Here is a 17156-nt window from a genome sequence, read left to right as displayed (position 1 = left end):
TCCTTCCCCCTTTTTTTTTCTCCGCTGCTTTGCCGTAAATTTACTTATTCATCTACTCAGAAAGGAAGAAGCTGTGAAACTAACACTTTTGTAAACAGTGTTCGCATGTTCACTGAGGACTTGCGTGTTTACAGACCACAAAGCCTCTGAATTGACTGGCAGGTGGAGCAAGAAAAAATAGAGAATAGAGATGTTTTAATCCTATAAGGGTTAGAAAAAGGATTAGGGGCAGCATGATGCAACAAGAACAAATCAGATATATGCAGCAACAACAATGTACTGTACATATAAGAAAAGTCCGAATTCAAATTCTAATTTTATTTGTCACATACACATACATGTTATATGACTGCCAGTGACCTTAAAAAAATAGTAAAACCTTATACATAAGAAATGAAATGAATGAAAGAAATACGTTAAAAAATAAAATTAACTAGTAAAATATGCTGTACAAAGTAAAATATACTGTAATAAAGGAAATAAGTTAGAAAAATAAGATTAACTAGTGCAATGTACTGTACAAAGTAAAAGTACAATATACTGTACAAATAAGAACAAAATATCTATAAAAAGCAAAATAGCAATATAGCAAATATAGAAATATAGAAAAGAAAATAGAAATAAAAATAGAATTTTTAAATGGCTCTGGTGTGCAAATATGCATAAAAAGTGACTTAGTAAAGTGTCTTATTTAAAGTGATTTGTGCAGTGGTTCATAGATTTAAAAATATAAATATATAGTGCAGTGTGCATGAATGTGTCCAAAGTGGCCATGGATGCCCAGTCAGTGTTGGATGATACGAAAAGATGGTAATTAGTCCTGTGTTGTGTTGTGGTTGAGGGACCGTATCACCTGCAGGAAGAAGCTCCTCCTCAGTCTCTCTGTGTTGGCCTTCAGGGAGCGGAATCGCTTTTCAGACCTCAACAAAGAGAACAGTCCAATGTTGGGATGGCTGAGGTCCTTCACGATCTTCCTGGCCTTGGTCCAGCACCGCTTGCTGTAGATCGAATGCAGATCAAAGAGCTCGGTACGGATGGTGCGCTCAGCTGATCACACCACCCTCTGTAGAGCTCGTCTGTCCTGCATGGTGCTGTTTCCAAACCAGGCCGAGATGTTTCCCGTCAGGATGCTCTCCATGGTGCAGGAGTAGAAATTCCTGAGCACCTTGGAGGGCAGTCTGAAGTCTCTTAAGCGTCTTAGGTGGTAGAGACGCTGACGGGCCTTTTTTACCACGGTGTTGATGTGACAGGACCATGACAGGTCCTGCGCAACTCTTCTGAGCAACATTATAATTCTGAGCAACATCATAAGTGCGGTGTCCAAATTTCGTTTTTCCTTAGCATGTGAAAGAAAGCAGAAATCACCTGTTTTCGTTCTTATGTTCATCACAATCATTCTTTTTTTTTAGTAAAATGTAAATTCTTTTGCAAAGACAAATTAGATAACATTGTCCTTCTTGCTCTCTCTTCTCGTTATGGCATCATAATTACTCATACCAAAGTCCCGGCTTGCAAACTATATACGTAAACCTTATTTACATTACAGAATTCGTCAGATGTCCCTAAAACTTGAGTTTTAAACTAATTATACATCTCAGTAGTATAAAGGCCCAACAGTGCCAATCATTGTGCAGTATAGAGTGACATATTCTTTTTTCAGCACAACCTAGGCAATATGATGAACTGAATTTTAGGTAATTTTAACCGAATATACAAACATGACTGAGCAAAAAAAAAAAAAGATTAAAAGGTTCACATAACCAAAGAATAAGCACAGATACACACAATCTCATTGCTATTTTGGTTGTTTCTATCAATAAAATAATACAATTAAATAAATAAATAAAATACTAATTATAATCTCATTTTAAGAGTTCTAAACACCTCGCCCGTTATACTGAACTTTTTTTTGCCTCATTACTCACGGTATGACTGCAGATCAATCCTTGCTATATTTATCTGATATCACACAAATGGGGAACGGTTCCCTGTCGAGTCTGGTTCCTCTCCAAGTCTCTCCCTATTGCAATTTCAGGGAGTTTTTCCTTCCTACTGTTGCCCTCGACTTGCTCATCAGGGACCATCTGATTATTTTAAGTTATACATATCGCCTTACATTAAAAAACTCATTTGCATAATTTTGGGGGGGATTCTGTAAAGACAATGTGCATTGTTAAAAGCGTTCAAGTCCCCTGGTTGACTGTATTCCGATAATTACATCTAATCGCCTTCCCCTTTTAGCTTTTTTAAAAAAAAAAAAAAAAAGCTACAAAGCGCTCTTAAAATTAAAAGTATATATTTGACTGTAACACACACACAAAAAAAAAAAGACATGGGAGACTTCTTACACACACACACACACACACACACACACACACTGTTAATCTAACCATGAGGAGCATTTACCATACCAATGGCACTTTGTTAATTCTTATTATGGAAACAGTAATATATAAGGTGTGTATTCATTCATTCATTCATTCATTCAAATGTCTGACCCATTTGAATGCATAACCACATAGTAGTGCAATTTAGATTTAACTTTAGATGTAAAAAAGAAAGTGCTGTCAGTTTTAAAGAATCAGTTCTGCATTTTAAATTAAACATCTCTATTTACAGCATGATGTCTACAGTTTAAAGTAATACAGCTAAACTGGTCTGTTAGTGTGTTAAGGCTCGGAGTTATGGTGATCAAAAGGTTGGTGGTTCGAGCCCCAGACCCTCTGGGTTACCTGCATAATATGGCTATGAACCCAGCCTAATAAGTGGGCTTTCCCTGTGCGTATTAGTGTGCAACAGGGTTTAGATCCAAAAATACAGCTAGTAGAATCAGTAGCTGTATTCCAACAGATCTTTTTTGAAAAACAATGTTTTAAAGTGGTAAACTAGCTTAGCTAGCCAGCTGAGGTACTGTGGGCAATTTATTGTTTTCCTTCAGGCTAAGCTAGTTAGCTTAGCCTGAAGGAAAACAGTACCTCAGCTGGCTAGCTAAGCTTGTTTGAAATTTTTAAAAAAACATTAATATACTTATTTTCATTTGTAGATTTACAGAGACTAATCATTATATAAAACATAAAATTGCAGCACCCTAAATAATGTTACTCCTATTGCCTTCTTCATTTAGCTTCGCTAGCTAGCTTACTAGTATTTGTGATCTGGAATCGGGCTAATATGACAAAAGGGACTTATTTGATTCATGATGAAAATGAAAGAAGACTCAATCAGTGTTTCATTTGTCTTGTGAACAGGTACTGGAAGTTATAAGTGTTAACTCAAGTTTCACTTTTACATACGATCATAAAATGACTCAAGTCTTCCTAAACAGGAAACCACTTATTGCTGCAGCTGGGCTGTTCATTTTAAAGCAAACATGTTTCATAATGTTATTCACAACACTTAACACTCAAATGAACATTATTCCTCCATAATAGATATCAGAAAAAAGTAAAGTATAATATATTTGAACCTTCTTCCCTTTAATCTGTCTTTGTCTATGGGTTACAGCCTGACCGCATATTACATGTATTTACCCACCGATGAGTAGCAAGTGACTGAATGTGTCATGGTTGTTGGTGCCAGATGGGCTGGTCTGAATATATTCCGAAACTGCTGATCTACTGGGATTTTTACACAAAATGGTCTGAAAAAGTGAAAATATCAGATGAGGGCAGTTCTCTGGGCAAAAATGTCTTGCTGATGCCAGAGGTCAGAGGAGAATTGCCAGATTGGATAGAAATGCAACAGGAACTCAAATAAATGTGCCAAAATCTCTAAGGAATGCTTCCAGCATCTTGTTGAATCTATGCCATGAAGAATTAAGGCTGTTCTAAAGGCGAAAGGGGTCCAACCCGAAAAAGCTTGTACAAAGTCCCAATTTTGATTTTATTCCAGAGTCACATTAATTTCTCTCTAAGATCTTGTATCGATGATATGAGAATCGGAGCGCTACGTAAAGTAGCCCAAATCCATCCCAAAGATTCTCAATGGGGTTAAGGTCTGAACTCTGTAGTGATCGATCCATATGTGAAAATGAAGTCTCATGTTTCTTGAACAACTCTTTGATGAATCCTGGCATCATCATCTTGGAATATACCCGTAGAATATTTTTTATCAAGGAAGAAAAAAAAATCCATTGAAGGAAAAACCTGGTCATTCAGTATATTGAGGTCACCAGCTGACCTCATATTTTGGGCACATCACATTGTGGAACTTAGACCTGACCAACAAAACCAAACCCAGATCATAATACTGCTCCACAGACTTGGAAGGTAGGCATGACTTTTGCATCACTTTATCCACCTCTCTTCTTACCCTGACTGACCCATCACTCTGGAATGGGGTAAATCCAGACCAATGATACACAGATCATTCTTTATGCTCCCTAGCAAACTGAAGTCTTTTTCTGATTAGATTTACAGAGTGTTTTTTTCTTATGTCTACGCAGCTGTTTAGTCCCAATCCCTTGAGTTCTCTTCTCAGTGTGCATCTGGAAACTTTCTAACAATTTGACTTCACTGAGCTTGTTCAGGATGCTTTTCTGACCACATTTCTTCCGTCATGGTTCACCACTATGCTTCCAGGTTTTAATAATGCATGTTTCAATTCTTAACCTAATATTAGTAGTTTCATCAGTCTCCTTAGTAATAATTTGATTCTTCTACAACAGTAACATCTTTGCCATGACAACGGGATATGTCTTCTGTAATGGCTGTTTAACAAATGAGAAGCTCCTCACTGCCTCAGTTAGGGTTAAATAAGTTGTTGCGAGCTGAACCATCTTAATAATAGCAGTGATTATCCAATGTAAGGCTCCTAATTATTTGGTTAGTTATACAGCATCTCACAAAGTGAGTACAGCCATTTCAGCAACCACTTTATTATATGTTCTCAAGGGACGGATCTACTTAGAGTAGTGCAGATTTACTGTCCTCTAACAATAACTCAACATGCAGACTTTATTGTCTAATTATCTAGCAATGAAAGTGAGTACAAAACCTCGTCGTTTGAACTCGTCAAAACTGTATCCAAAGTGTTCATTGTTACCAAGCACGGCCTTAATCCTCCTGGGCATGGAATTCACCAGAGCTGCACATGTTGTTGCTGGGATCCTCTTCCACTCCTCCATAATCATATCACAGAACTGTTGGATGTTAAACACAATGGCGCTTCGCCACCTTCCGCTTGAGGACGCCCCACAGGTTATATAAGATACACAAATTTGTATGGTCCTACCAAGCTGACAAGCACATGAACATAATACATAGGACATGTGACTTTGCATGGTTAAAGATGTAAAGCTGTTATAACTTAGGGTGTACTTACTTTTGTTGCTAGCTATTTTGATAATGGCTGTATGTCGAGTTATTTTCTGAGAACAGTAATTGACTACCCTAAAATATATATCCATTAAGTTTTATTTCTATAGTATTGTCATTTGAAAAGATATACTAAAATGTTTGCTGAAATTAGAGGGATGTACTCACTTTTGTGAGCAGGTGTATACTGTATATGTATATATTGGGTCATGAATTCACTGGTTGTGATGGGAAACATAATAATTTTATAATTTTGTATACATAATTCATTCACTCATTCCTACATAATTTCAAAGAAATGTTCAAACACCATGGCTTCAGTTTATTTTCTTTTCAATCCTACGCATAACTGTCTTACCATCGTGAAACAACGTCTAGGGCGAGGTCTTCTTCTGTTTCTTCTTGTTTTACGGCGGTTGGCATCCACTAAGTTGCATTACCACAACCCCTCTTCTCTTTTCTCACGATTCTCGTGCTTTGTACTGCTAGTCTTGATTTTTGTCATTTCAACACCTTGATTTGCTTCTTATTTAACTATTCAGATGTCAATATCAGGATTATTGTATTGTTGCACGACTCGAGATCGGATCAGCTGATGCTGATGACAAGATGGCCTCGCATTTGTCTTCTGGTGTGAAGTGGAATTCATTACTGCCTTAATGACTTCAAGTTTCCCAGGTTCTGTGGTTGTAAAAAAAAAAAAAAAAAATCACCCCTCCACCACCATCCTTCACAGCTGGTACAATGTGTTTGTGGTAATATATTCTCTTTGTTTCTTTTCACCAAACATGTATTTCATTCTGATGGGACTTTTTTTAGGCCGTAGCCGATGGTGTTGCTTCCTGGTATGATGTAGAAACACCCGAGATTTCTCCAGAATACCAAATTTCAACAAAGACCAAAGTTCTGCTTTTATGGAAATTGTGTTTGTTCCTTGATGTTGAGATATGATCTTGTGCATTGTAACACAGAGCTACTAATTATTCACTTTATAATTGTGGAAGTAGAAAGAGTGTATTTGTTTTTTGTTTTCTTTGATTTTTGAATGTTGATTTATTTTTGGGAGGAAAAATAATTTCAGATATTGAAATATATATAAGCTGGTTATATGCTGTAAGCTTGTGAGACCTCACAACTGTTATTTGGGCCCCGATAAATAAAAATATAGAATTTTTACGACAGATGTTCTTTCCTTTTCTCATAATGGGAAGTACAGTAGGACACAGCGTACATTACTGTAGGTAGTACAGTACATTGAAAACCAGGGTTTTTCTTTCCACTCATTTATTTTCACAAGATTTGTGTTTCAGTTTTACTCAGAAAAAAATACCCTCCAAAACACATATTTACACATCAGGTTAAGCTGGTTCTGCACACATTTGCTACAGCAAAAAAATAAAAAGAAATCAGAAATCCTAAATTCACATGCATGAATATAAATGTAGTGAGCAACTTGTGAAAAAAAAACAGTCCTGTCATCTAAACATATAACCATATTTTATTCAATATTTATTAGATAGCTGCACTTCATTTCACTTTACTGTATATATATTATTTATATATTTATATAAAATGCTTTTAAAAGATTTATTAAAATTGGATAATTTAAATGCTGGCATTTTTAATTTAACATATATATATATATATCATAGACATATGAAATGTTAAATTAAAAATGTGAAAAGTGAAGTGAAGTATAGGTATCTTATAAATATTGAATAAAATATGGTTATATGTTAAGATGACACATACACACACACACACACACGCAATATTTTAGCGCCACCTGCTGTCTGAGAAATGAGTATAATAAACATCATGGTGTGTGTCAACATTAAAGCATAAAAATCCTTATTAAAATAATAAAAAAGAATAAGTTTAGGTTCTTGGTAACCATTTTCAAGTATGGAATATTACAACAAATAAGTTTTAAAATATAATATATATATATATATATATATATATATATATATATATATATATATATATATATATATATATATTAAAACTTATTTGTTGTAATATTACATATGGTGACCAAGAACCTAAACTTATTCAATTTTATTATTTTAATTAATAATAATATATATATATATTTTTTAACAAGTCGGTGGTATATGGAACAAATGCATATATAAGTACAAAATATTTAAGGATTATTTAGAAATTTAAGCCACTTTCGGCTGCTTTCCCACTATATAGGAATCGCTATAGGATTGGTTAGTACATAAAAACTTCCTTCTCAGTTAGGAAATTCCTTCTAAATCAGCTGACTTTGCCTGTCATTAGCTGGATCATCTTCCATACAGAAATTCCTCATAACCTTCCTAAGGTGATCTCTGAACTTGACCCCTATAAAGATATAAATCAGTGGATGTAGGCAGCAGTGAGAGAACGCTATACCGATCTGGAGATGTTAAAGACGTAATTCATTGTCACTTTGTCAGTTTCATTCCACAGCACTAGTAAGTTTCTTACTAATATTCTAAAAATAGCTTGGCCAGATTGAAGAAAAATAGAGGTCAGGGTACACAGAAATGCTGATCCCTCGATTAATCGACTTGGCCCTTTAAAAAGGTTACTCTTACCTTTCCTATGCTATGTTTACATTACAATCCATATAGTTAAATTCAGATTTTTTCCCCATTCAGATTGTATTTGCATGTTATGATGAAACACATTAATAATTATAAATGACTTTTATGACTTGTTAATTTCAAACAATGCCACAGACTCAATCAAATGTGATTTTTATTCCTTTTTTATTAATATATAATAAATATTATATTACTGAAGTGTGAAATTTCACACTTTACAGATAAAATACTAACTGAAAATAAGAACCGATACACATAGCATGTACTAATGCAATATATGTTGCTAGTGAATAAATAAATAAATAAGATTAATATACAAGTGAATACATGAATCTATATATATACATATATGCTTCTTCTTTGCATGCAAAACACATTTTTTTGTTTGAAAAGTGGTAAAAAATAATATAAAAAAGAAAGAAATGATCAAAAAGTTTGTACTGAAAAACACAGGGTTGACAATACTGTTAATGTGTATTCCAGCTATATAAAGAAATACTTCGTGTAGATTTTTTATAGGGGAGAGAAAAATAAGAAATGGCACATCTCATTGTAAGGGTTATAAAAAAAGTTTTTGATTTGCTATTCATGTCATAAAAAATGTATTAAAAGAAAAGATTTCTTTGTTTTACTTGTTTTTTTTACTATAATCTATTTTTGATATAAAGGTAGAAATTTAAAAATAAAAAATAAAAGTATATAGTTCCTATTAGGTTCTCTTTAACCCCTCCCTATTTTCAGAAGTGAATCCTTGTTTTTTTTTCTTCTTTTTTTTGGTTTACCACCTCAGTGTTTTAAAATGTCAGACCATAGGAGTAGAAGCTAATGGCATTCACCATGGCACAGTTTCGACAAAAATATAATATCAATATAAGTATCATTTTTTTTTCCTTCCAGAGTGGCAATCATTTTTGGCCGAGCATATGATAAGTATTCATGATGGAAGAGTCTAATCATAAATATTTACACAGCTTTTAAAATAATTTACAGAATTTATTGCTGATTTAACTCTGTTTTTAGAGATAAAAAACACAAACGACTTAATCAGCCACATTTTTCTCAACCAAAAAAAAAAATGCATTAAAGCAGGAGCCAGGTAAAAAAAACTAAAGTCAGCTCTGTCACACTGTTATATCCCACAGTAAAGCTGAAATGAAGTATAGAGTACATAAGAAACTGGCAATAAGAAACAACAGAATAAGTAACAATTATTGGCGCTGTACAATATATGTATATATTTTTTACGGTATGTAATGTTACAACATTTTGTCTAAATAAAAACAATGCAGAATATGAAATCATAAAGCTATTTACAAATCCCAAGTATTAGACGAAACATTTGACTGCTTTTCTACTATCATGGACCTCCTGCAAGATCAGCTAGTACATGGAAATTTCCTCCCTGTTTGAGGTAATCAGATGGCTGGAGGTTGATCGTTGCTCCTGCAGAAACTCCTCAGTGCTTTCTTTAGGTGATCTCTGAACTTGACCTCAAAGATGTAAAACACTGGATTTAGGCAGCAGTGAGAGAACGCCACCAGTCGGGAGACGTTAAAGACATAATCCACAGTAGTGCTGACATGACACTCATTAAATGGCGAGATTTGAAATGATATCAGGGAATCGAGGAAGATGGCCACGTTATATGGCGTCCAACCCAAGTAAAAAGCCACCACAATGCAGAGAATCAGCTTGATGGTCTTGGGCCGGGTGTGCGAGATGGGTCTGAAGGGGCGATTGAAAATTCCAATGTAGCAGAAAGCGATGGTGAGGAAGGCAATGAGGAAGAAGATGTTTTGCAGGTAAATGCCAATCAGCTTCCATTCGATGTCGTTAAAATGACAGAAATGTCCAGGCTTAGAATTAGGATAACTGCTGACCACGCTAAAGATGAAATAAGGGGTGGCGGCACAGAAGCTCAGGAACCAAATAAATGCAGAAATCCCAATGGAATAGTATGTGGACACCGTTATGACTGTGAGGAAGATAAGGCTGCTGTAGAAGCCCAGGTAGAAGATGAAGCTCACTGATTTGCAGGCTGATTCTCCAAACGTCCAGCCAAATACGAGGTCTAAGCCCCAAAAGGGCAGGCCGAGAGTAAAGATCAGGTCAGAGATGGCCAGGTTTAAGAGGAACGCATTGGTCATGGATCTCAGATTCTCATATTTTATCAGCACCCACAGGACCAAGGCATTGCCCACACAGCTGAACACGATGACCATCATAAAAAAGACTGGGGTGACCACTGCTCCAAAGTGAATGACTTCAGTCTTGTTGCACGATTCATCAGAAATGTCAAAATAACTACTATAATTATCATATGTTGTTGTACTGTTTTCTTCCATATTATGGTCCATGCTAATGAAAAAGTAAAAAATATATACATTTTATTACTACAAAAATGAAAACATACAGAAGAAATATCTGGTCTGTGAAGTAGCTTGGCATTTTTCAAAAAAATAATTTCCATACCTTAAGTATGAGGGCCAATGTGTTCTCCAAAACAGCAGTTGATTTAGCGTTTCATACTCCTTTTATTCCCTTTTGAAACCTCTTCAGAAATAAATAGTTCCTATTAGGTTCTCATTAAACTCTCCCTAATTTCAGAAGTAAACCCACTTTCTTTCGTTTGTTTACCACCTCAGTGTTTTGAAATGTCAGACCATGAAGCTAATGGCATTCACCATGGCATAGTTTCGACAAAAAAAATGCAAAATCACAATATTTTTTTTCTTCCAGAGTTGCAATCATTTTTGGCCGATTATATGATGAGGATTCATGATGGGAGAATCTAATCACTCTGTGATGTCTTCTCTAGAACATATGAAGGACCATCAATGGAGTTAAGGTCAGAACTCTGTGTTTTGAAAATGATTCCTCATGCTTTCCAGAACTACTCTTTCACAGGTTAAGTCCTAGAATATTCCCATGGCATCAGGTGAGAAAACCTCCATAGATGTGATAACCTCGGTACATTCAGGTCGTCAGCTGACGTCATTTTATTGCCACATGACGTTGCTGAGCCTAGACCTGAGCAACTGAAGCAACCCCAGATCATAACACTGTCTCCAGAGGTAGTGTTTTTGCTCCATTTTTTTTTTGCTTGTTTTTCTTACACCATTCTGTAAAAATTCACTATGAGTGCGAAAACTTAGGATTTTTTACGGGATGGTGTGAAAAAAGCAAGCGAAAAAAGTCCAGTAAGCATAAGTTCTGCAGACAGAAACAACCTTCTAATGAGAGAGGTCAAAGATGAATGGGTTAAAGCTGAAATCGACACTCTTTATAATCGAAATTAACATGTTAAATATTGAAGAATGTGGCTACAAAAGCATAAGACGATATCAGGTAAACAGCTATGATTTAGTCTAAAACAAAGGCCAAAAAAAAGATGTAAACATGATATTTTATAAAAATTTATTTCGTATCGCAAACATTTACACAGCTTTAAAATAATTTGCAGAATTTATTACTGATTTTAGCTCTGTTTTTAGAGATAAAAAACACAAAAGACTTGATCAGCCACATTTTTCTCAAAAAAGAAAAAAAATAATTTAAACAGAAGCCAGGTAAAAAAAAAGTCAGCTCTGTCACAGTGTAATATCCCACAGTAAAGCTGATATAAAGTATAGAGTACATAAGAAACTGGCATTAAGTAACAACAGAATAAGTAAAAATTATTGGCGCTGTACAATTTATATATATATATTATTATTATTTTTTTTTTTTTTTTTTTGATGGTATGTAATGTTACAACATTCTGTCTAAATAGAACCAATACAGAATATGGAATCATAAAGCTATTTACAAATCCCAAATATTTGATAATACATTTGACTGCTTTCCTACTATCATAGACCTCCTGCAAGATCAGCTAGTACATGGAAATTTCCTCTCCGTTTGAGGTAATCAGATGGCTGTGTCGTTTGTCAGTAGGTTGATCGTTGCCCCTGCAGAAACTCCTCAGTGCTTTCTTTAGGTGATCTCTGAACTTAACCCCCATAAAGACGTAAAACACTGGATTTAGGCAGCAGTGAGAGAACGCCACCAGTCGGGAGACGTTAAAGACATAATCCACAGTGGTGCTGACATGACACTCATTAAATGGCGAGATTTGAAATGATATCAGAGAATCGAGGAAGATGGCCACGTTATATGGCGTCCAACCCAAGTAAAAAGCCACCACAATGCAGAGAATCAGCTTGACGGTCTTGGGCCGGGTGTGCGACATGGGTCTGAGAAGGCGTTTGAGAATTTCAATGTAGCAGAAAGCGATGGTGAGGAAGGCAATGAGGAAGAAGATGTTTTGCAGGTAAATGCCAATCAGCTTCCATTTGATGTCGTTAAAATGACAGAAATGAAAAGACTCAGAATCAGGATGACTGCTGACCACGCTAAAGATGAAATAAGGGGTGGCGGCACAGAAGCTCAGGAACCAGATAAATGCAGAAATCCCAATGGAATAGTATGTGGTGCTGTTCAAGAGCATAGACAGCGGGTGCACCACAGCCATGTAGCGATGCACCGTCATGACTGTGAGGAAGATGAGGCTGCTGTAGAAGCCCAGGTAGAAGATGAAGCTCACTGATTTGCAGGCTGATTCTCCAAACGTCCAGCCAAATACGAGGTCTAAGCCCCAAAAGGGCAGGCCGAGAGTAAAGATCAGGTCAGAGATGGCCAGGTTTAAGAGGAACGCATTGGTCATGGATCTCAGATTCTCATATTTTATCAGCACCCACAGGACCAAGGCATTGCCCACACAGCTGAACACGATGACCATCGTAAAAAAGACTGGGGTGACCACTGCTCCAAAGTGAATGACTTCAGTCTTGTTGCACGATTCATCAGAAATGTCATAATAATTATTACTATAATTATCATATATTGTTGTACTGTTTTCTTCCATATTCTGGTCCATGCTAAAAGAAGAAGTAAAAAATATATACATTTTATTACTACAAAAATGAAAACATACAGAAGAAATATCTGGTCTGTCAGGTAGCTTGGCATTTTTCAAAAGGTTCAAAATGTTCACAAAAAGTCTTCACAATATAACATTTACTGATTCAATCATAAAAAGCGATCTCCCACTTATAACAGATTTTTTTAAAATTACGTTTCACCTTGGTGGACTAATTTTATTGCTTTGTACATTAAAAAAAACAATTATTAAATTTACATACCTTAAGTATGAGCGCCAATGTGTTCTTCAAAACAGCAGTTGATTTAGCGTTTGATACTCCTTTTATTCCCTTTTGAAACCTCTTCAGAAATACATAGTTCCTATTAAGGTTCTCATTAAACCCTCCCTATTTTCACTAGTAAACCCACTTCAGTGTTTTGAAATGTCAGACTGTAGGAGTAGTAGCTAAAAAAATAAAACATGGATTTTAAATGCAAGATTTCATGCAAATCCTGGCATTATAATAGACCCCTAAATTAAAACCCGAATTCAGTGTGTATATCTCTGTGTATATCAGATTATGTATAATCTGTGGTTTTTAGTTTCGACAAAAATATGCAAAATCACATTTTCTTTTCCTTCCAGAGTTGCAATCATTTTTGGCCGAGCACTTTGATTAGGATTCATGATGGGAAAGTCTAATCACTCTGTAACGTCTTCTCCAGAACATATGAAGGACCATCAATGGAGTTAATGTCAAAACTTGACCTTTTTTAAAAAAAAATTATTCCTCATGCTTCCAGAACTACTCTTTCACAGGTCCTGAAATATTCCCATGGCATCAGGTAAGAAATCCTCCATAGATGTGATAACCTCAGTACATTCAGGTCATCAGCTGACGTCATTTTATTGCCACATAACGTTGCTGAGCCTAGATCTGAGCAACTGAAGCAACCCCAGATCATAACACTGTCTTTAGAGGTAGTGTTTTTTGCTCCATTTTTTTTTGCTTGTTTTTCTTACACCATTCTGTAAGAACTCAATATGAGTGTCAAAATTCAGTATTTTTTACAGAATGGTGTGAAAAACAAGCAAAAAAAAAAAAAAGTCCAGTAAACATAAGTTCTGCAGACAGAAACAACCTTCTAATGAGGGAAGTCAAAGATGAATGGTATGACTGGTTAAAGCTGAACTCGACACTCTTTATAATCGGAATTAACATGTTAAATATTGAAGAATGTGGATTACAAAAGCAGAAGACGATATCAGGTTCCAGGCCTGTCAGAGAAGAGCAGTAGTCTGAGGGTACAGTGTGCTCAGACTCACTAAAACTGGAGAGTTGAAGATCACCTCGTCTTCCAGAATTCCAAAACACGAACATGGTTATAAAATATAGTTAAAGAAAATGATAAATTATAACACTTAAGGTTAAAAGTTTAATAGAAAACATCTCCAGTGATGTCAATAATAAGGCTAAAAAATTCAAATTCAATTTTCTTATTCATTACATGCACAACCCTACACAGTATGATATGCAGTGAAATGCCTACACGACGCTTAAATAAGAGAGGCAAATGCCAATAGAAAAGGATTTCAGATATAAAATCTAGTTTTGTTACAACACAATAAAGAATAAAATAGAAATATACAGGACATGCAAATGATATAAACTGTATAAAGAAACTTTATAAAGCATACTCAGCAAAAAAAGAAACGTCCCTTTTTCAGGACTGTGTATTTCAACAATAATGTTGTAAAAATCCAAATAACTTTACAGATCTTCATTGTAAAGGGTTCAAACAATGTTTTCCATGCATGTTCAATTACCCATTATCAATTAATTAACATGCACCTGTGGAATGGTCGTTAAGACCTTAACAGCTTACAGAAAGTAGGCATTTAAGGTCACAGTTCTAAAAACGCAGGACACTAAAGAGACTTGTCTACCGACTGTGAAAAACACCCAAAGAAAGATGCCCAGGGTCCCTGCTCATCTGCGTGAACGTGCATTAGGCATGCTGCAGGGAGGCATGAGGACTGCTGATGTGGCTAGGGCAATAAATCGCCATGTCCGCACTGTGAGACGCCTAAGACAGCGAGACAGGAAGGACAGCTGATCATCCTCGCAGTGGAAGATCACGTGTAACAACACCTGCACAGGATCGGTACATCTGAATATCACACCTGCGTGACAGGTACAGGATGGCCACAACAACTGCCGGAGTCACACCAGGAACACACAATCCCTCCATCAGTGCTCAGACTGTCCGCAATAGGCAGTCCATGAGGAGGAGATGCACTGCAGTACTTCAAGCAGCTGGTGGCCACACCAGATACTGACTGGTACTCTTGATTTTAAACCTCCCTTCATTCAGGGACACATTGGGAGACATTTTTAGTTTATGTCTTATGGTGTTGACTCTTTTAGTGTTCATACAAATATTTACACATTAACTTACTGAAAGTAAAAACAGTTGAAAGTCAGAGGACGTTTCTTTTTTTTTTTGCTGAGTATATATGGAATGTGCAGTGTGCAAACAGCAGCAGTATGGGTGGTCATGGAGTGTGAAAAAACTGATGAGCAACAGTGGTATTGTCCATTTGTAAAGTGCAATATGAATCTTCATTTATGTGTAAACAGAGCCAGAAATGTGTAACATATGTGTCCTGTGGAATATGCAAATGTTCAGTGCAGTTGGTTTTTTGGTGTGCCCCAACACATTAAGATTTTTTCCCTCGTTGTTGCGCTATTAATACGGGAGCCGTTGATATGGGGTGGAAACGTCCTCCCCTTACAGTATAACTATAAACCATGTTAAAGGAAATAGTTTACATATGGACTCTACGGTTCCTTTTGCTCGCTTTCTCTGCCCTTGTCTGTCTTACTTTCTCTCTTTTTGTCCAGACCATGCAGTTTTCGTGCTCTGTGGTTTTACAGATGCATGAGTAACTGAAAACTTTTTTCAGTTACATTTTCACTAAGGAATCGAAAAACTTTGTTTTGAAGCGGTGACCTATTTATTCTTGTTTTGCTATAAAAAAAAAAAGACTTTACCAAATCTACTATGTGGCATCCCAAGCATGTAGGGCTTATGCATGGAGCCTGGTATCAGTAATATTTACTTAATGTGTAAAACCCATGTTAAGGACTGTTAAAGTCTGACTGGAAGCAGTAGGTCTTATACATTGACTGAAGTCAATTTCGCTTATCAGGCCACTTTAGATTCGCCAGTATTAACATTCACACTAATTATGTCCTAGAGCACATGCACAACCATTGTCTGTATATTTATATAAATAAAAGAAAGGTTTTGTCTGTACATTGGTCAGAACTCGATGATATCAATGATATTTTTACATTTCATATATTGAAGGACCTGAAACCAGTGTCAGAAAGTTTTCTGTCTGTATGTCTGTCTGTATGTCTGTCTGTCCAGCCAGATTTCATTACAGCATCTAACGTTCTTTTTTTACTCATTCAGTGCTTTTGCCTTGAGGTGGGCGTGGCTATACATGTCACTCAACAAAGCCAATCAGTGTAAAAGTTTGCTGTTTGTACACAGACAAAAAAATGATGGTAATACACCTACAAGCCGGCTAAGTCTTCTACACACATGCCGGTGTGACTCATCAGGGCTTACTACAAAAAATGGGACATACACTATGAAAACTGAACCTTGTGCCATAAGATTATAAACCCCAAGTTTTGTCAGCGTACCGCATATGTGTCAAACTGTGGGCGCGTGTTAAATCAAACGCTGGACAGAATTTAATGAAACTATTGCATTATTGCAGATATCTGCCTGAAGTTTAAACATAACTGATATAAAAATGTTGGTGACGTTATGAACAGTTATGTGCCACATCAAATAATTGACTTTTAAATAAGATACCAATAACCTTCTTGCTCAATGTATATAAACACCTGGACCAATAGAAATGAATTAAAAAATCTGAACTTAATATTTTTACCGCAATTACCTAATATTTTCACTGATGAAATAACAGCGCTTACATTGTATAAGTGAATTTTAACAGCGCCGCAGTCATTTTAAGACTAAACTTAATTTTTATCTACTTTTTCAATTTCTCATCTGTGATTCACTTACCGATTACCAAACAGTATTTGGCGAAAGAAGTACAACTTAGTGTAAACAAGGTATAAGATACTCAACCTTACAAAATGTTATTTCTTTATATTAAGAAGTTAGACAGAGAGCTCTGCCGTACATAAAGACAAGCAGACATCTATGTGGGGTTTGACCTGAAATAATAATAATAGAATAATATAATTATATATATATATATATATATATATATATATATATATAAAATCACATT

At 35.7% G+C, this 17156-nt stretch overlaps 3 protein-coding genes across 3 annotated transcripts in view; all 3 read right to left on the bottom strand.

Moving 5' to 3' along the window:
• xcr1b.2 (chemokine (C motif) receptor 1b, duplicate 2) overlaps positions 1-221 on the bottom strand; it is a 2173-nt gene extending 1952 nt beyond the window's left edge. The window contains exon 1 of the mRNA XM_053487241.1: positions 1-221. This exon is cut by the window's left edge and continues 1952 nt beyond it. The gene's annotated coding sequence lies outside the window, so the exon portion shown is untranslated.
• An 8063-nt stretch (positions 222-8284) lies between these two features.
• LOC128513485 (chemokine XC receptor 1-like) lies at positions 8285-11118 on the bottom strand. The gene is made up of 2 exons (XM_053487244.1): positions 10385-11118; positions 8285-10270 (listed from the first exon to the last, which is right to left on the bottom strand). Exon 2 carries the CDS (start codon positions 10267-10269, stop codon positions 9328-9330), a length of 942 nt encoding a protein of 313 aa, XP_053343219.1. The 5' UTR covers position 10270; positions 10385-11118; the 3' UTR covers positions 8285-9327.
• A 168-nt stretch (positions 11119-11286) lies between these two features.
• xcr1b.1 (chemokine (C motif) receptor 1b, duplicate 1) lies at positions 11287-13230 on the bottom strand. The gene is made up of 2 exons (XM_053487240.1): positions 13096-13230; positions 11287-12831 (listed from the first exon to the last, which is right to left on the bottom strand). Exon 2 carries the CDS (start codon positions 12828-12830, stop codon positions 11787-11789), a length of 1044 nt encoding a protein of 347 aa, XP_053343215.1. The 5' UTR covers position 12831; positions 13096-13230; the 3' UTR covers positions 11287-11786.
• Positions 13231-17156: the final 3926 nt, after the last annotated feature.

Source organism: Clarias gariepinus, chromosome 25, assembly GCF_024256425.1.
Source record: "Clarias gariepinus isolate MV-2021 ecotype Netherlands chromosome 25, CGAR_prim_01v2, whole genome shotgun sequence".
In the NCBI taxonomy this organism is placed as follows: domain Eukaryota; kingdom Metazoa; phylum Chordata; class Actinopteri; order Siluriformes; family Clariidae; genus Clarias; species Clarias gariepinus.
Note: the sequence above shows the minus strand (reverse complement) of the source record. Positions and strands in the feature narration are given on the sequence as shown.

Coding starts and splice junctions, on each gene's coding strand:
- xcr1b.1 (XM_053487240.1), bottom strand. CDS start 12,830: ATGGACCAGAATATGGAAGAAAACAGTACAACAATATATGATAATTAT.
- LOC128513485 (XM_053487244.1), bottom strand. CDS start 10,269: ATGGACCATAATATGGAAGAAAACAGTACAACAACATATGATAATTAT.